The sequence below is a fragment of the Podarcis bocagei genome (assembly GCF_964188305.1).
Source record: "Podarcis bocagei genome assembly, chromosome: 2".
Taxonomy (NCBI): Eukaryota; Metazoa; Chordata; class Lepidosauria; order Squamata; family Lacertidae; genus Podarcis; species Podarcis bocagei.
In genome coordinates, this window is record NC_138126.1 from 117247236 (window position 1) to 117264600 (window position 17365).

Sequence of the window (17365 nt, forward strand, 5' to 3'; positions counted from 1 at the left end):
ATAAAGAAATGCTCCCCCAGCCCCCACCCCGTCCAAGAACCTTGCTGAGGTACACTGAATTTTTGTGAACCAGGAGGGCTGTACTCCTTTTGCCTCAAATTCCTAACCTGGTTTGAAAAATGGATTCAGAGATACTGTTTTATTCCTTTGACCTTCTCTTGTAGGGCTTTAGGAGGGGCCCAGAGATGTCCTGTGATCTTCCTTTCTTTCCCACAATAATGTTTATTGAGTTTCATACAAATATAACACATACTGTAAAACAAATAAAACAAAAATATAAAACAACTACAATGAATAAAAATAGAAGATATAACAACAAACACATAAACAATACAAATTAATTAATTAAAGTTCCAACCTCATAAACATATTGCTTGACTTCCTCTAGTCCCTCCCATATGAATTTCCTTGTAACTGAATGTAACAACTTTCCAATATCATTATTCAAAGACAATATTCCAGTTAAAATCAGATTTCTTAACTTTTATTAACATTTTAAATCTCATTTATTTAATTAACTCCTAAATTAATCCTAGGCCTATTTGGTACTTTCAGGTAACTTCTAATTTTTAATATTACAGTGGTGCCTCGCAAGACGAAATTAATCCGTTCCGCGAGTCTCTTCGTCTAGCGGTTTTTTCGTCTTGCGAAGCAACCCTATTAGCGGCTTAGCAGATTAGCGCTATTAGTGGTTTAGCGGCTATTAAAGGCTTAGCGGCTATTAAAGGATTAGCGGATTAGCGGCTCAAAGGCTATTAGCGGCTTAGCGGCTTAGAAAAAGGGGGGGGGGAAGCAGAAAAAAAACCGGAACACTTGCAAGACGTTTTCGTCTTGCAAAGCAAGCCCATAGGGAAAATCGTCTTGCGAAGCAGCTCAAAAACGGAAAACCCTTTCGTCTAGCGGGTTTTCTGTCTTGCGAGGCATTCATCTTGCGGGGCACCACTGTACAATATTTATTCAAATAGACTTTAAATTTCTTCCAATCCCTTTCCTAATGCCACAGAACCAGTAAACCCCCCCCCCCATCCTCATGCGCAGGAGCACAGTGTATGTGCCTGACTCACACGCTGGGGAACCCTGACCTTGAAAGTGGGTGGGTTCCACATTGGTGGTGGTCCGAGTTAAGAATAAATCACCTGAGAGATGCTTGTCTGCTGGGTCCATTGTGTGGTACATGCAGCTGAAGAATGGCTTGCAAGAAGGACTGAGTGCATATCTGCAGGCTACGGAAAGAATACTTAGGAAATTCAGGGGAGAGGTTATCCGGTGAACATTAGTCATGGGTGTGGTAACCAGGCCTTATCAAGAACTACTGACTCTGTTGTCTCCTCCAAATGGCTTTTATTTGGGGACAGTTGAGCATTTAAATGCAGAGCAACTTCAAACTGCATTGTGAGTTAAGGGCTTTTAACCATTCTCAGTCAGAGGCCACAGGGGGCTTAATCTCCCCCAAACTGCTTTGTTGTTTAGTCATTTAGTCGTGTCCGACTCTTCGTGACCCCATGGACCAGAGCACGCCAGGCACTCCTGTCTTCCACTGCCTCCCGCAGTTTGGTCAAACTCATGCTGGTAGCTTCGAGAACACTGTCCAACCATCTCGTCCTCTGTCGTCCCCTTCTCCTTGTGCCCTCCATCTTTCCCAGCATCAGGCTCTTTTCCAGGGAGTTTTCTCTTCTCATGAGGTGGCCAAAGTATTGGAGCCTCAGCTTCAGGATCTGTCCTTCCAGTGAGCACTCAGGGCTGATTTTCTTCAGAATGGATAGGTTTGATCTTCTTGCAGTCCGTGGGACTCTCAAGAGTCTCCTCCAGCACCAGAATTCAAAAGCATCAATTCTTCGGCAATCTGCCTTCTTTATGGTCCATCTCTCACTTCCATACATCACTACTGGGAAAACCATAGCTTTAACTATACGGACCTTTGTTGGCAAGGTGATGTCTCTGCTTTTTAAGATGCTGTCTGGGTTTGTCATTGCTTTTCTCCCAAGAAGCAGGCGTCTTTTAATTTTGTGGCTGCTGTCACCATCTGCAGTGACCCAAACTGCTAGTCTGTCATATAATTGGCTTTTAAATAACTCTTAAAGCACAGTTTAAAACAATTTGCTGCTGCAGGGTGTGTCTTGTGGGATCCTAAAGACTGAATGGATGTATTGTGGCATAGGTTTTTGTGGATTACTGAGATGTGTGATGTGTTGTTTCCAGTCAGTTTACCATTTTCTCCTTCTCTACCCATTCACATGCATGTATCTGTACTCACCAACCGAGAGGGTGGTGCTTGCCATACATGAAAGCTCATGCCATGATTAATGGAGGCACCATATGGTTTAGAGCATGAGTAGGCAAACTAAGGCCTGGGGGCCAGATCCAGCCCATTCGCCTTCTAAATCCGGCCCATGGACTGTTCAGAAATCAGCGTGTTTTTACATGAGTAGAATATGCCCTTTTATTTAAGTGCATCTCTGGGTTATTTGTGGGGCCTGCCTGGTGTTTTTACATGAGTAAAATGCGGGCTTTTATTTAAAATTCATCTCTGGGTTATTTGTGGGGCATAGGAATTCGTTCATTCCCCCCCCCCATATAGTTCGGCCCCCCCCACAAGGTCTGAGGGACAGTGGACCAGCCCCCTGCTGAAAAAGTTTAGAGGCTTCTTTCTCCTTCGCCAAACAGCCTTGTCAGTCATCCAACATTTAGCAGATCCTCGAATGACCCACACATACAAACTTTGTGCGTGCTTCACTTTGCAAGTTTAAAAGTAAAGGTAAAGGGACCCCTGACCATTAGGTCCAGTCGTGACCGACTCTGGGGTTGCGGCGCTCATCTCGCTTTATTGGCCAAGGGAGCTGGCGTACAGCTTCCGGGTCATGTGGCCAGAATGACTAAGCTACTTCTGGTGAACCAGAGCAGCGCACAGAAACGCCGTTTACCTTCCCGCCGGAGTGGTACCTATTTATCTACCTGCACTTTGAGGTGCTTTTGAACTGCTAGGTTGGCAGGTGCAGGGACCGAGCAAGGGGAGCCCACCCTGCCGCGGGGATTCAAACCACCAACCTTCTGATCGGCAAGTCCTAGGCTCTGTGGTTTAGGACTGCAAGTTTAGGACTGAGAATAAAGCTATTTCTCTCTCCATTTCTCTCACCAACCCTTCTCTCTACCCCTTTCCCCACAAAGGTACCAGAAAGCAGCCGAGGAAGGAACTGCGGAGAAAAAAAGAAGTGTAAGTATTGAAAAGATATTTATGGAATGAATTGCCACGTGAAAACCATGACAGCATCGGAGTTTCTCCATTTCCTGTAGTGGCTGCTCTTGAGTGTCCTCAAGAGAGTTGTCTTGTCTCTTCATCTGGTGTTGACTAGGAAACTTGCTTTGTGGGTGCTTTTGTTTAGCTCCTGAGCTCCAGGCCTTGCCCAGCCTCTGACCCACTTTCTTGTCCTTTCAGGGGTTGACCGAAGCACAAGGAAGTCAAGTGACTTTCCCTGGGGTCATGCACTGACTCTCTCTGTATCAGCTTCTCAAAACCAGAACGCTCATAGCTCCCAAGTCCTTTGTCCTAACCTCAAAACTTCCATGAATAGCCTTCTCTGTGCTCTGAAGCAAAGCAGCTGTTAGATTCTGTACCTTTTCGCTCATTGCTTAGCTTTGAGGCTTAAATGGATGCTCGCATTTAGTTCCGAATTTCTACCTGCGCTGCTACCTAAAGGATACCCTGTAGGAGGAGATGGAGCTGACCTTGATTCCCAATTCCTGATTATTTTACTCAACACAGAAATATAGAAGCTGTTTGAATAAGGAACTGAAGTTGGTATGCCTCCGCTTTCCAAAATAACTTTTTGTACCACCCCAAATCCATGCCACCAAGAGGATTTCTGTTTCTAAGTAACAGTGGACGCTCAGGTTGTGAACGTGATCCGTGCGGGATGCAAGTTTGCAACCCACGTCTGTGCACGCGCGGGTTGTGATCGGGCGCCTCTGTGCATGCACAAAGTGCGATTTAGCGCTTCTGCGCATGCACGACCGCCGAAACCCATTTCGGTACTTCTGGGTTTCGGCGGTCCGCAACCCAAAAAACTGCAACCTGAAGCGGTTGTAACCCAAGGTATGACTGTACTATTGCTTTTTTTTTTTCTGGCTCAGAGCTGCTGCTGCTCCGTCTTTTGTACTAAGATATTTTTGACCCCTTCTCTTCTCCCCCTCCTGAATCTCCAGTTCACCAGTTGAAGTCTATTATTTATGTTTCTGCCTTTGTCATCCTTGTTGAATAGAATATCTGTTCAGGGAGCCCAACAGGTGGTGGGCATGTTTTTGTTCTGTATGAAGTGCACGTCAACTACAAAACCCCTCCTATTGTTGTAAAACTCCTGTTAAGTTGTGGGCGAACATAGCAGATGACACAGTGATTTCTCCAGAGAAGCTCTTTATTGAAGCTGGACAGAACTGAACAGCAAACATGCTTTTATAGGCAGCCGGCTATCAACATTGTAGCAACAGCAACCCAGGGTTTCCCGCCTAAAATAACTGACGTGGACCTGAGTGAAAACTATCTACACTATCCCCCTGCTGGCCCAGGGTGAGAACTTTAGTACATAACAACTCCCATCATCATAGACCAGGGGTAGGCAACCTAAGGCCCAGGGGCCAGATGTGGCCCAATCGCCTTCTCAATCCGGCCCGTGGATGGTCCTGGAATCAGCGTGTTTTTACATGAGTAGAATGTGCGCTTTTATTTAAAATGCATCTCTGGGTTATTTGTGGGGCATAGGAATTTGTTCATCCCCCCCAAATATAGTCTGGCCCCCCACAAGGTCTGAGGGACAGCGGACCGGCCCCCTGCTGAAAAAGGTTTCTGACCCCTGTCATAGACATCGCTTTAACAAGCCCACAAAGGACAATAAGGACAATAAGAAAATGGTGATGCATGCTGCAGTTAGCACCATAATAATTTTAAATTGTAGTTGCACTTTAGAAGTATCCTTGCTATTACTGTTTTGTGGTGTGCTGTTGTACGTCTACAGTGGAACACAATGGCCTTCAAAAGAGGGCAACCCCAGCATTGTCTGGGAACACTTTCTCCACATGTACCTTACAGACTTTGAGAATGGGGTGGGGCTGCTTGTGGAATTCCTGGGTGCATGCAGCTTTCTGGCCCTTGCACAGAATGCATATACCTTGTTGAAGCAGGGCTGGAAGTGCATGTGATACTGGGGGTGAGGTCCATAGGCTTCCATGGGAATAATAATAATTTATTATTTCTACCCGGCCCATCGGGCTGGGTTTCCCCAGCCACTCTGGGCGGCTCCCAACAGAATATTGAAAACGCGATAAAACATCAGACATTAAAAACTTCCCTAAACAGCCTTCAGATGTCTTCTAAAAGTCAGATAGTTGTTTATTTCCTTGACATCTGATGGGAGGGCGTTCCACAGGGCGGGCACCACTACCGAGAAGGCCCTCTGCCTGGTTCCCTGTAATCTCACTTCTTGCAGTGAGGGAAGGGAGGAAATTGCTTCTTGCTCGGATGAACCATAGCCGACAGATTTCCAGCTTTCATTTAAAAAAAAAAAGTCTGGGGTGCAGGAGCAGAGAATACATTTCTGTCATTTGTAAATCTTAAAATATGAGGCAAAATGTACACGTAACACTTTCTTTGTTGTTGTTGAGAAACTAGCCTGCTCCTCCTTTAAGAGCCAGATTCAACCAAGTTGCTGCCCTAGCAGAAACCCACTCAAGCGGTCCCACTAGCGCAGTGGGACTTTCTCCCTTCTCCCCTCCCCCCCCCGTGCACCCCGCAAATCTGCTCAGGGGGTTGGTAGACACCCTCCAAAACATTTCATGATGGGAGGAGAGGGGAGATCAGTCCACCTGGAAAGCAGCCTTCGCTGAATTCCACCTTCTGTGTATAACTCTGACAATGGATCATTCCTGTGAGGACTGTTCCCACTCTACTAATCACCAGGGGTGTAGTTTGGAGGGGGGTGAGCTGCCAGGGTGATAACGCTGGACACATTTTTCTGGAAGGCGTGCTGCTCACACCATCCTCCCGCTTTGAACAGCTGGGATTTGATCAGATCCCAACCTCGCAAAGTGGCACAGGGAGGGTGGTGTGAGAACGACGCAACAGTCATGCGCCCTTTGATCCCAGCCCCTTGAGGCTAGAAGGACGCAACGGTGTCCTTCTCATGCCCCCGAGGTGCTTTGTGAGACTAGGACCTGTTCAGATCCAAGGGCTGGTGTGCGGCAGGCTCCGATTGATCCCCGTGTCTCGCCTGGCGCATGTGCCCTGGGTGCTATGAAAACATGCTCCGCTGCTGCACATCAAGGAATGAGAAGAGTGTTTGAAAAGTGTTCCGTTTTTAAAGAACCAGGAAGCAGCCTCGCATCTCTTCAGACAATTAATAGTAGAAGAAGAGGAGGAGTTTGGATTTGATATCCCGCTTTATCACTACCCTAAGGAGTCTCAAAGCGGCTAACAATCTCCTTTTCCTTCCTCCCCGACAACAAACACTCTGTGAGGTGAGTGAGGCTGAGAGACTTCAGAGAAGTGTGACTAGCCCAAGGTCACCCAGCAGCTGCATGTGGAGGAGCGGGGATGCAAACCCAGTTCACCAGATTGCGAGTCCACCGCTCTTAACCACTACACCATGCTGGCATCTAGCTCAGAGATGCCCACACTGATTGACAGTGTCTCCCCAGGGCTTCCAAGGCAGGGGTCTCTCTGATCCCTGGTGATGCCAGGTGTTATGTACAGTAGGATCCAGAATGCAGCAGTCTGATTGGTCCGCAGGAGCCACCCTATCCAGCTCCAGGTGGAAGTGAATCCGCAACCTGATTGGCCTGCAGGAGCAGCCAGTCAGGCTTCTGGAGGAGGTGAATCCGCAACCTGATTGGCCTACAGGAGCAGCCCAGAATTAGCCTATCACGCGGGGCTCATTGTGTAAATAATGTATATATAGCTAGACGTTTTGGGGAAAGTTTCATTCATTGCTACTATGAGCTGAATAAAGAGCATGAAATTCACACTCGACTCCTGGTATATTTCACTGGCGACGAAGGTGGGATTCCACTGAGCTGACTGCCACGCACAGCACCGCAGCACCACTGCCCGCCACACCGCTACATCGCACCGTGCATCCAGGCTTCAGCTCCGGGACCCAAGGAACTCAGAATGGCAACTGACAGCAGCTTCTCACCATTCAACCCAGCATATTTCACCAGGGATCGCATCTGTATGCATAGCAGATGTTCTACCTTTTTGGGATGTTCTTCCATTGTCACAGCCCATGCTGTACTGTTCTCCCCAAACTGTATCAGTGTACAAAGAAAACGCACAAAGCTTTTGGACCCAACACTATGCTGAGGCATTCAGTAGAAACAGGTGGAAACTTGAAGAAGTACAACCAGTTCCAGGGGAAGGTGTTGTTCTAGGAGCATCCCTGTTTTTGTTCTTTTTGAATTCGATCTGCCTTTCTAACACCTCTGGTGTTTGGGTCATCTAAGTGACTTGTGAGAGGGGACTCTTTCTGAACATAGCAAGCAGCCTGAAGCGAAACCTAGTCCTGGATAACGATTCTGACAGTGATCTGATACAGTCCCTTCAATCACAATGCTTGTTCTCCTCTCTTAAGAGTTATTTCAGGTAGTTGCTAAGGCACAGCTTCTTGTAACTTTTTCTTCCTCGTGCTTCTGCTAGTGTACTGCTTGCTCAAGATAACCTTCCAGTTTAACCAAGGATATTTGAGAACTGGAACTGAATTGGCCTCTTGGGGGACACAATGTTTTGTTTGGGCAGGCTTGGGAAATTCTGTCCCGCTTTTGATCGTTATCAAATTTGGCTTCATTAGGAAGCATTCCTTGTCTTGTGTCTGAGTCACTGGATTTAAGAGCAGACAGTCGGCTAGTTGCTGGGCATTTAAGGCGGCAGCAAAAACTGTAGCATGCAGGCTGGTAAATCTTTCAGGCAACAGAAAAGGGATATCAATAGCAGCAGTCAATCAAAACTCTGGACAAATGGTTTACTACACTTCTATACAGATCAATAACTGATTTTTTGGGACAGTATACAATAATCAAGGCTTAAAACCATAAAGAAGAGCAGTACATAAAATCTAAAATGGAACAAAAACAGCACAATACAAGACAAGAATAAAGCCAGCAATGGAGGATAACGGTAGTTTACAAGCAATGCCAAAACAATTTCTGAAAAGTGTAAAAAGGGCAGGCAGAGGGCTTTCTTGGAATAGCTCCCATCAGATGCCAAGGAGACAAGTAACTGTACAACGTTTAGAAGACACCTGAAGGCAGACCTGTTTGGGGAAGTTTTTAATGTTTTATTATGTTTTCATATGTGATGGAAGCCACTCAGAGTGGCTGGGATTACCCAATCAGATGGGTGGGGTACAGATTTAAAAAAATCATCATCACTTGGTGCCAAAAAGACCAGTTTAGATGCCAGACAAGCCTCTTTATGGAAGGCATTCCACAATTATATCCTGTGAACACCCTGAGATCTTGTGATGAAGGGTGGTATTGAAACCCAAATAGTAGTAGTAGTAGTAGTAGTAGTAGTAGTAGTAATAATAATAATAATAATAATAATAATAATAATAATAATAATGGTAAAGTACCTTTCCAGGTCATGTGGCCAGCAGGACTAAACCACTTCTGGCACAACAGACCACTGTGACGGAAACCAGAGCTCACGGAAATGCCGTTTACCTTCCCACCGCAATGGTACCTATTTATCTACTTGCACTGGTGTGCTTTCGAACTGCTAGGTTGACAGGAGCTGGGACAGAGCAATGGGAGCTCAACCCGTTGCAGGGATTTGAACCGCCAACCTTCCGATCAGCAAGCCCAAGAGGCTCAGTGGTTTAGATCACAGCGATGAAGGGTGGCATCTAAACCTAAATAGTAATAGTAATAATATTTTAAAAACAAAATAAATAATACATTAGACAACACTACTGAAAAGTCTCTCCCCTTTAGTCGCTGGCTGTCATTTGGTGACAGGTTGGCGGGGCACCTGGAGGGGAGAGCCTTGGAAGATAACCTCAAGAGTTCAGACAGGTATATGTGGGGCAGGAGACTTGCTCCTCCAGGTAACCTGGCCTCAAGCCATTAAGGGCTTTAAAGGTTAAAACCAGCACTTTGATTTCCCTGAGCTGAGGCATCAGAGCAACCGGGAAGCCCTGGCAGCTGAGAGGAGGAGTCAGTTGCATACCAGGCCTCCCTATGCAGCAGGACACCTGGTGCTGGTGGCTGGTTTGCGAACAAAAGCTTCAAGAACACCTTGCTATATTGTGTAGCTCTTTCTCTTCCTTCCCCACCCCCCACCTTGCTGACCTATTTGGCCTTCTGCAAATTTGAGCCCAGCTTGAAACCGAGCAAAGGGCCTAATATATTTTTGCGGCTTAGTTGGGGATTCTTGTTAATTTGCAGAGGGGTGTTCGAAATGTGACCAGAAGAGTAATAGGGTGAGAGACTTAAATCCCAATATAGCCGCTAATCCTGCTTAATACGCTAAAGCTCTGCAGACCTGCTCCACTTTGCGGTTAGTCTCGAACCGCACTTGGTAGGATACGGAAGGAACACGCCGCGGAGATGCAGCGTTGGCAGGTATCGCATCCGAGTTCCTTGTTTGGAAAAGTGAGGAGGGGGGCTAGCCTGCCGCCTGCCGCTAAATAAGTAAAAGGCTTGGCTTGGCTGGGGCGTTTTGTACGCGGGTTCTCAGTTTAAATGCATAGCGTACTGCGAACGCAAGTTCGAACAAGAATCCCTAAAATGTGGCCGAATCTGATAAAATATATAAAAAAATAAAAATCCCAATTTCCTGCTGGTGTGGTGAGGAAGACACTTGCTGGAGTGCTGCAGGCAAAGGCTTGTTAAGGTGGCCATAATCCTCCTGTTTCTTAAAGTGCCTGCTAATTGGTCCCCTGGAACAGATGGAGAAATTCGGCAGCATTTGGCAATAGCCATTTCATAGAATGGCATCCTTCCTGAAGCCCTTCCTTGATTCCGCTTGCCGGTAGCCGTAGGTGGATTTCTGTTCCCACGTTTGCTTTGAGCAGAATTTCCCGAGACAAAAGGGCTAGGTCCTAACTCTTCCATTAGTCAGGCTCCCTTTCTTCCATATAAGGCCATCCTGTTTTATCATTTCCTGCTTCAGCTCCTTTTTCTTTCCCTCTTCCTCCTCCCTCTCTCCCTTCCTCACCCTGGATGCAAGCTTTCTCCATGTGGCACAAGTTGCAACTGTTCACAGCTGTCTGAAACAGCAGAGAGGGCTCAAGGTCGGTGCTTTCGACTTCCTTTCTTTGGGGAGAGGAGGGAGCGGAAAAGCAGCCAAGCACTTCTTGGCTTTTCGTTTTGTTTTGTTCCTTTAAGAAGTAATAATCCTGGGACCTTTAAGTAACCGGCGTTAACTTCTTGCTTGCTTCTTCTTGTTGTCCAGAACACAGAAAACCTCCCCCCTCATTTCAAAAGGGGGACCCTCAGCGTCCTGAAGAAAAAGTGGGAGAACCCGCCGCTGGGGACAGAGGCTCGGAAGGAAGCTCTCCGAAGCAGCTGCGCTGAGGTTAGGCAGAAGTCTGTCAGCCCCGGTGGTGGAATTGAAGGCAGCGCCGCTTCCCTAGCCGAAACTGACAAAGGCCCGGGGATTGGTCCCGGCTTGCGGCTCCGTTCCTCTTCCGGAGTGATTGGCCGGTTCAGATATCCCAGTGTTGACAGCGAGGAGGCGAAAGCCCATTCGCCCGAGAGTGGGAAAATGGAAAATTGCCTTAGAGAATCCAGACAAGAAGTAGGAAAGCCTGAGGCCAATGAAAACCCAGATTCTTCAGGGAAAATAGAGAAATGTAGCGTTCCTCTGAGCAGGCTAAAGATGATGTTTGAGAGGGGGGATGCGAGCCAGACAAAGGTAAGGAATTGAATTGCTCCAGCTCCCCTTGGCTGTTGTTTTTTTCCCCTTGGGGGGGGAAACAAGGGGGTGGCTCTCAAAAGACTTGCCCGCTGTACAAGTGGTGATCTTATTCTTCCTGTGGTAAAACGCATCTCATGGCTAGCTGGCGAAGTGCTAATATAACTCGGTGCCCAAGGGAGATGAATGCACACTGCAGAATGCAATTTTCCCACATGCCACACACACACACACACACACACACACACTCTGCTGGAACAGGAAATTGAATGAACAAGCATGCTGGCTCCAGCCAAGCCCCAAAGATAACTGTGACGGGCACGTCTTGTAATTTTTTTAAAAAAGAAGTCTCTGTGTGACTGCAATTGCAAGCCCTTGCATTCTGCAGCTGTGACAGACACAGACTGAAGAGAGCCGGTTTCATGTGGGAGATAAACTTCTGCTGTCCTTTCCTATGTGTGCATGTCAGCAAATGTTTCTTGTCTGCTAAAAACGGGGGGGGGGGGAATTATCACAGGAAAAATGTGTGAACATAGGCTGAGAGTGCCTGCTTTTGCTAGTTTTGACTTGCAAATTTCACAGGCCTTGCATTTTCCTACAACTGCTCATGAAATCTGATCCTACATGTGGACTGCAGACTGTGTCCCCCCCGGGAAAATTGCGTAACTAGAAAATGAGTTGCATATGCCAATGGCTTCAAACACAGTCTGGTTGACTTTTTCCAGTTTTCTCATAGTTTCCTTCACTTTCCTCCCTTTGCATGTGTGGCTGAGTTTTTGCTAGAATATAAACAGGTATGGCTGAGACCTTTAAATAGCTGGAGGCTTAGGAAAGCCCAAATAGTTTTCAGTCGAGGTTAATTTAATAAAATTAGTATTTAAAATTGTTTCGGGAAGGAATGGTTTGCTTTATCTCAGTTGTAACTGATTTTAATTTGCTGACTGAGCTGTTCAATGAGTTCTGAAAATGGTGTTCACTGGAGAAATATTAGGGCGTGACTCTGTAGATCTCTTCCAAGAAACTGACACCAGCTCTCTGGAGAATAATAACTGCGTTGCCCTGAGCATAACAAAAGGAACTGTTTCTAAGAGACTGGACCACTTAGTCTAAGTGTTGTTATTGTCGATATCAGGAAATAATAAAAGTAGATTAAGGCCTGTTCACATTAAACCATGGCTTGTTTTAAATGATGGTTTAATGTGAATGCTCTTTCTTCAGTTCCTGCTTCTACACAAACGAAAGAAGCCAGTTTTTGGCTTTGCATGCTGTCTGAACCCTAGCTTGTGGTTTGTTTCCTGCAAATAAAGCACAAGCAGTAGCCAGGGTTTGTTCTAGCCTGACCATGGTTTGCTCTTGCGCTTCCTTTGGAGGAAGCAAACCATGAACCTGGGTTTGGGCAATATGACAAGTGAAACTTGTTTAGTCAGCATTGGAGCAGTGGAAGGAACACGACAAGATGGTCTGAGCAGTGTGTACTTCCAACTACAGTGGTACCTTGGGTTACATACGCTTCAGGTTACATACGCTTCAGGTTACAGACTCCGCTAACCCAGAAATAGTACCTCAGGTTAAGAACTTTGCTTCAGGATGAGAACAGAAATCGTGCTCCGGCGGCATGGCTGCAGCAGGAGGCCCCATTAGCTAAAGTGGTGCTTCAGGTTAAGAACAGTTTCAGGTTAAGAACGGACCTCCAGAACAAATTAAGTACTTAACCTGAAGTACCACTCTATAGTTTATCGTGAACTATGGTTTAGCTTAATACGTGAACCAAACCAGCTTGTACCATTCTGGTGCATGTACGAACCTTCACATTGTACAAAATATTTTAATGTTGTGTTTCCTAGAATTCTAAACAGAAACTGAGTGAATGAGAGGTCATTTTACTGCTCCTAGTGAGTGATCAAGTTTTCCCTGTAACATGGCAGCTTAGCTGTCTAGGAATATTCTTGAATCAACCCGGATAATTTGGGCTTCCACAGCAATACCAGAGAGACAGAGTGCATATGTTGTGAGCTATATCCTCCAGTTTGAGTGCACATTTATTACTGTCCCAGTTTGTCAAATGGAAAGAAAGGGAAGGGCTTTTTTGTTCAGCTAACCAACACTGTTATAAATTATTTGCATTTGAGTTGTTGTGCTCAGATAGTCACGCAACACTAGGTGATCCTACTAGGGTGGGAAATGTCTCTGGAGCAGCTGTAACCACTAGACTGTGAGGTACACAGACTTTTTGGGGTAAACTGATAGCATAATAATCTGCACTTCGTTCAGGCATACTTACACCCATGGCGTTCAGGAGTTGCAGCCCAAGTACAGTGGTACCTCAGGTTACATACACTTCAGGTTACAGACTCCGCTAACCCAGAAATAGTACCTCAGGTTAAGAACTTTGCTTCAGGATGAGAACAGAAATTGTGCTGCGGTGACGCGGCAGCAGCAGGAGGCTCCATTAGCTAAGGTTAAGAACAGTTTCAGGTTAAGAACAGACCTCCGGAACAAATTAAGTACTTAACCCGAGGTACCACTATATTTGAAACCTCTTTCTTTCCTCCCTCTTCGTCCTTAAGATCTTCCAAGGATGGCTACCGAAAATGCAGAAAAGCCTGATATTTAAGAAGGCAATGGGGCCTTCTGCTCTAAGCAAGGCTTGCTTAGGAAAGGTTTTCAAGCACCAAGACTTGTGTGCATGTGATGTTCGCATCCGTGTGCCATAAATGAGCATCACTGTGGGAAGAAGGTAATGGAAGGGCGTTCAAGTCCAGGCAATGAGTGCCTCATTCCTTGGGCTTTGGGAGTTGGCCGAAATCCATTTTGGCTTGCTTGAGTCATGGAGTGGACATATCCTCAGGGATGATGAAGCAAGAGGTGTGCTGTAGGGGCTGCCAACTATGATTTATCTTTCCAGGGACTGACTGACTGCAGGGACTTCAGCCAGTGAGCTGAGGTTGGATAGCTGTCAAAGAGTATAGAATGAGGTGCAGGGGATCCTGAACAGTGATTAGAAGACGGCTGAAGGACTCTGTGTAACTTGGAGCACTTGAGAGCTGAAAGTTAGGGGAAATGGCTTATTAAACTTCTTTTTAAAAATTTAAAAAATCCTGGTTTGTAGGAGCCTGCCCATTTTCAGATGAAATCAGTTTCTCTAAAACAAAGCCCCACATTACAACATTTCCGGTTGGTTAAATTAACCACAGGCAGGAATGCAATCTTAATTGTTTGAATATTAAGAAACACATTTAGAGAGGATGAAATTAGATCAGACAGAACCTTAAAACGCAATTGTGTGTAATCTGAGTTAGAAGCATCGCTGTTGGTTGAGCGGGTAGTCGCTAGTTTTGTTGAGTTGGAATATAATTGTTGAGTAACAAATGTAACTTCTTAAATGGGGGGGGGAGAATAAAATATTATTACGAAACTTTTTTTGTTTGAATCCACCTGGGTTCATGGGCGTAGCCAAGGGGGGCAGAGGGGAGACTGCCCCCACATCAAGTAAATAAATAAAAATACCTAACTGACCAATTGCGTCGCAGATAGCTCTGTTCTGCCCCCCCCCCAAAATAGCGCCCCAACGTAAATCCTGGCTATGCCCATGCCTGGGTTCCAGTTACTTGCAGAAAGCCCTGGTTTTCTGCAAAAGAAATGCTACTAACTTGCCAATTCATGAGGATTCTCTGAGCATGTACCACGTGTGAGATAGACAAAGAGGTGACGCCTCATTAGAAGTAGACTTTATTTTTGTCAAGATACTGGGAACTCCGGAAGAGGACATACTGTAATTCCAACACCTGATGTGCCCAAGTAGATTTCCTGGAGCTGGTGCAAGTGCATTGCAAGAGACATTTTTCACTTGATGATGGGAAACTTGAGTCGCCAATCTAACGTTAGGCCTGGAAGGACACAAGTCTCTGAAGACTGCAACCAACGATTCTGTCCTTCAGGCTTCTTAATTAGAGACCGAGCCCTAAAACAATTGAGACCCCATTACTCTCTGAAAGCGCCACACCCTTTGATTAATCATTCCTGCCTTCCATTTGTAAAATGAAACACTCACAAGTACATTTAAAAAACTGATCTGGTTCTTCCTTATGCTGCAGAGTACCAAAGAAAACACTTTTAAATACTTCAAGGGATTCGTCTGTTTGGAAAAGAGAAATGGTCTTGATCAGGCATAGGCAAACTCTGGCTCTCCAGATGTTTGAGACTACAAATCCCATCATCCCTATCTAACAGGACCAGTGGTCAGGGATGATGGGAATTGTAGTCCCAAATATCTGGAGGGGCGGAGTTTGCCTATGCCTGCTCTAGATCTCTCTCTGATGTTAAAACTGCTTGTGCCTTGAGGTTGATTGATCTTAACTTTTGCACTTCATCTAAAAAGAGGGCTGTTGAATCACAGAATTGTAGAGATGGAAGGAACCACGAGGCTCATCTACTCCAACCGCTGCAATGCAGAAATCTTTTGCCCAACACAGGGCTCGAACCCACAACCCTGAGATTTAAGAGCAGGGGTCAGCAAACTTTTTCAGCAGGGGGCCAGTCCAGTCTCCCTCAGACCTTGTGGGGGGCTGGACCATATTTTTTTAAAAAATATGAACGAATTCCTATGCCCCACAAATACAGTCATACCTCATGTTACGTTTGCTTCATGTTACGTTCTTTCAGGTTACGTCCCGCGGTGACCCGGAAGTACCGGAAAGGGTTACTTCCGGGTTTCACCGCTCATGCATGCACACAAGTGCCAGATTGCGCCACACAACTGCGCGGATACGGCGCTTCAGGTTGCGCTCTTTTCATGTTGCGAACGAGCCTCCGGAACGGATCCTGTTCGCAACCAGAGATACCACTGTAACCCCAGAGATGCATTTTAAACAAAAGCACACATTCTGCTCATGTAAAAACACCAGGCAGGCCCCACAAACAACCCAGAGATGCATTTTAAATAAAAGGACACATTCTACTCATGTAAACACACTGATTCCTGGAACGTCCGTGGGCCGGATTGAGAAGGCGACTGGGCCGCATCTGGCCCCCGGGCCTTAGGTTGCCTACCCATGTTTAAGAGTCTCATGCACTGCCAACATGTTCTTCCAAGGCACTGCTTGAGTCCTGCTTATGGGCTACCCAAAACTATGGGCTACCCAAAACTATCTGACTGGCCACTGCGAGAGCAGGGAGTTGGACTTAGACAGGCCTTTGGTGTGATCCAGCTCTTACATTCTTAATAACTTTTAGTGTAATGAACTCTTAAGTCTATTGAACCTGGGAGGTCTCATAAAGTGGGGAGGCGCAACTGTGACAACTTGGACTCTACGCAGGGATGGATGATAGGCTGTTTCAGGGAGGGGTGCCCCCTTTCTGGCCATGCTTCTGTAACTTTAGTAGCTGAGTGAAGGATAGAAACCCACCTACGTAACTTTTCCTGACAGGTGGCTTTTCTGCATCAATGGGGCTTTAGACCAGGTGATCTTTCAGTAGCACTTGCAACTTTTAAAATTCTGCACATGCATATGTGCATTTTTGCATATACAGTGGCACCTCGGGTTACATACGCTTCAGGTTATAGACGCTTCAGGTTACAGACTCCACTAACCCAGAAATATTACCTCGGGTTAAGAATTTTGCTTCAGGATGAGAACAGAAATCGTGCTCTGGCGGCGCGGTGGCAGCAGGAGGCCCCGTTAGCTAAAGTGGTACTTCAGGTTAAGAACAGTTTCAGGTTAAGAACAGACCTCCGGAACGAATTGAGTACTTAACCCGAGGTTTCACTGTAGGTTTTGTGCACAATTCTGCGTATAATTTGTTGGGCTTTAAAAAAACCACAACACTGAGTGGCTCAGACATAAATGGGCACTCGTTTCAAGAGGTCGTCTGATTTGAGCAAAGTTTGATAGGGTCAGAACTACCAAATTACGTGCATAAATCTTCTTAAAACTGGTTCCTCCTGCATCCTTAGTTAAGCACCCACCCCAGTTGTTCTTGCGTTCCCCATGACAGGTTTCTTAAGTTTGCGTTCTTCTAACAAAAGAAATCAGAAACTCTTGTCTGCTAGTTTCTGCTTGCACAATGGAACATCTCTTCCCCTCCCCTGCAGCGGTACGCTCTCAAAATCTGCTCCAGACCGTTGGAAGAGTCCCAGGAGCAGATTTTTGGGATGTGCAGCGAAAGGATAGGAAGGGGAAGCCGTGTTGTGTGAGGGGAACTCTACCTGTGCAGTGTTGCATACAGTCGATGAAACCTGGTTAGGTATCTAGTTTGGCCCTCGAACATTCAGTTGGATATAACTTTCTAGTCAGAACCCCAGGTCCTACTGTCTTCCCTTGTCTCCTTTTTGAAGGGAGCGGGTGGTGCTGTGGCCTAAACCATGGAGCCTCTTGGGCTTGCTGATAGGAAGGTTGGCGGTTCGAATCCCCGTGATGGAGTGAGCTCACATTGCTCTGTCCCAGCTCCTGCCAACCTAGCAGTTCA

At 46.2% G+C, this 17365-nt stretch overlaps 1 protein-coding gene across 7 annotated transcripts in view; it reads left to right on the top strand.

Annotated features, from left to right (window-relative positions):
• LIMA1 (LIM domain and actin binding 1) overlaps window positions 1-17365 on the top strand; it is a 70898-nt gene that overhangs the window by 23364 nt on the left and 30169 nt on the right. For 4 of the 7 annotated variants that reach the window (XM_081181294.1, XM_081181291.1, XM_081181293.1 and 1 more), the window contains exons 3-4: window positions 3166-3211; window positions 10439-10900. In XM_081181294.1, coding sequence (XP_081037420.1) covers window positions 3166-3211; window positions 10439-10900 — 508 coding nt within the window. Of the gene's footprint in view, window positions 1-3165; window positions 3212-10124; window positions 10278-10438; window positions 10901-17365 lie in introns of those variants that run through there. The other 3 variants (XM_081181296.1, XM_081181295.1, XM_081181297.1) reach the window with 2 other exon arrangements.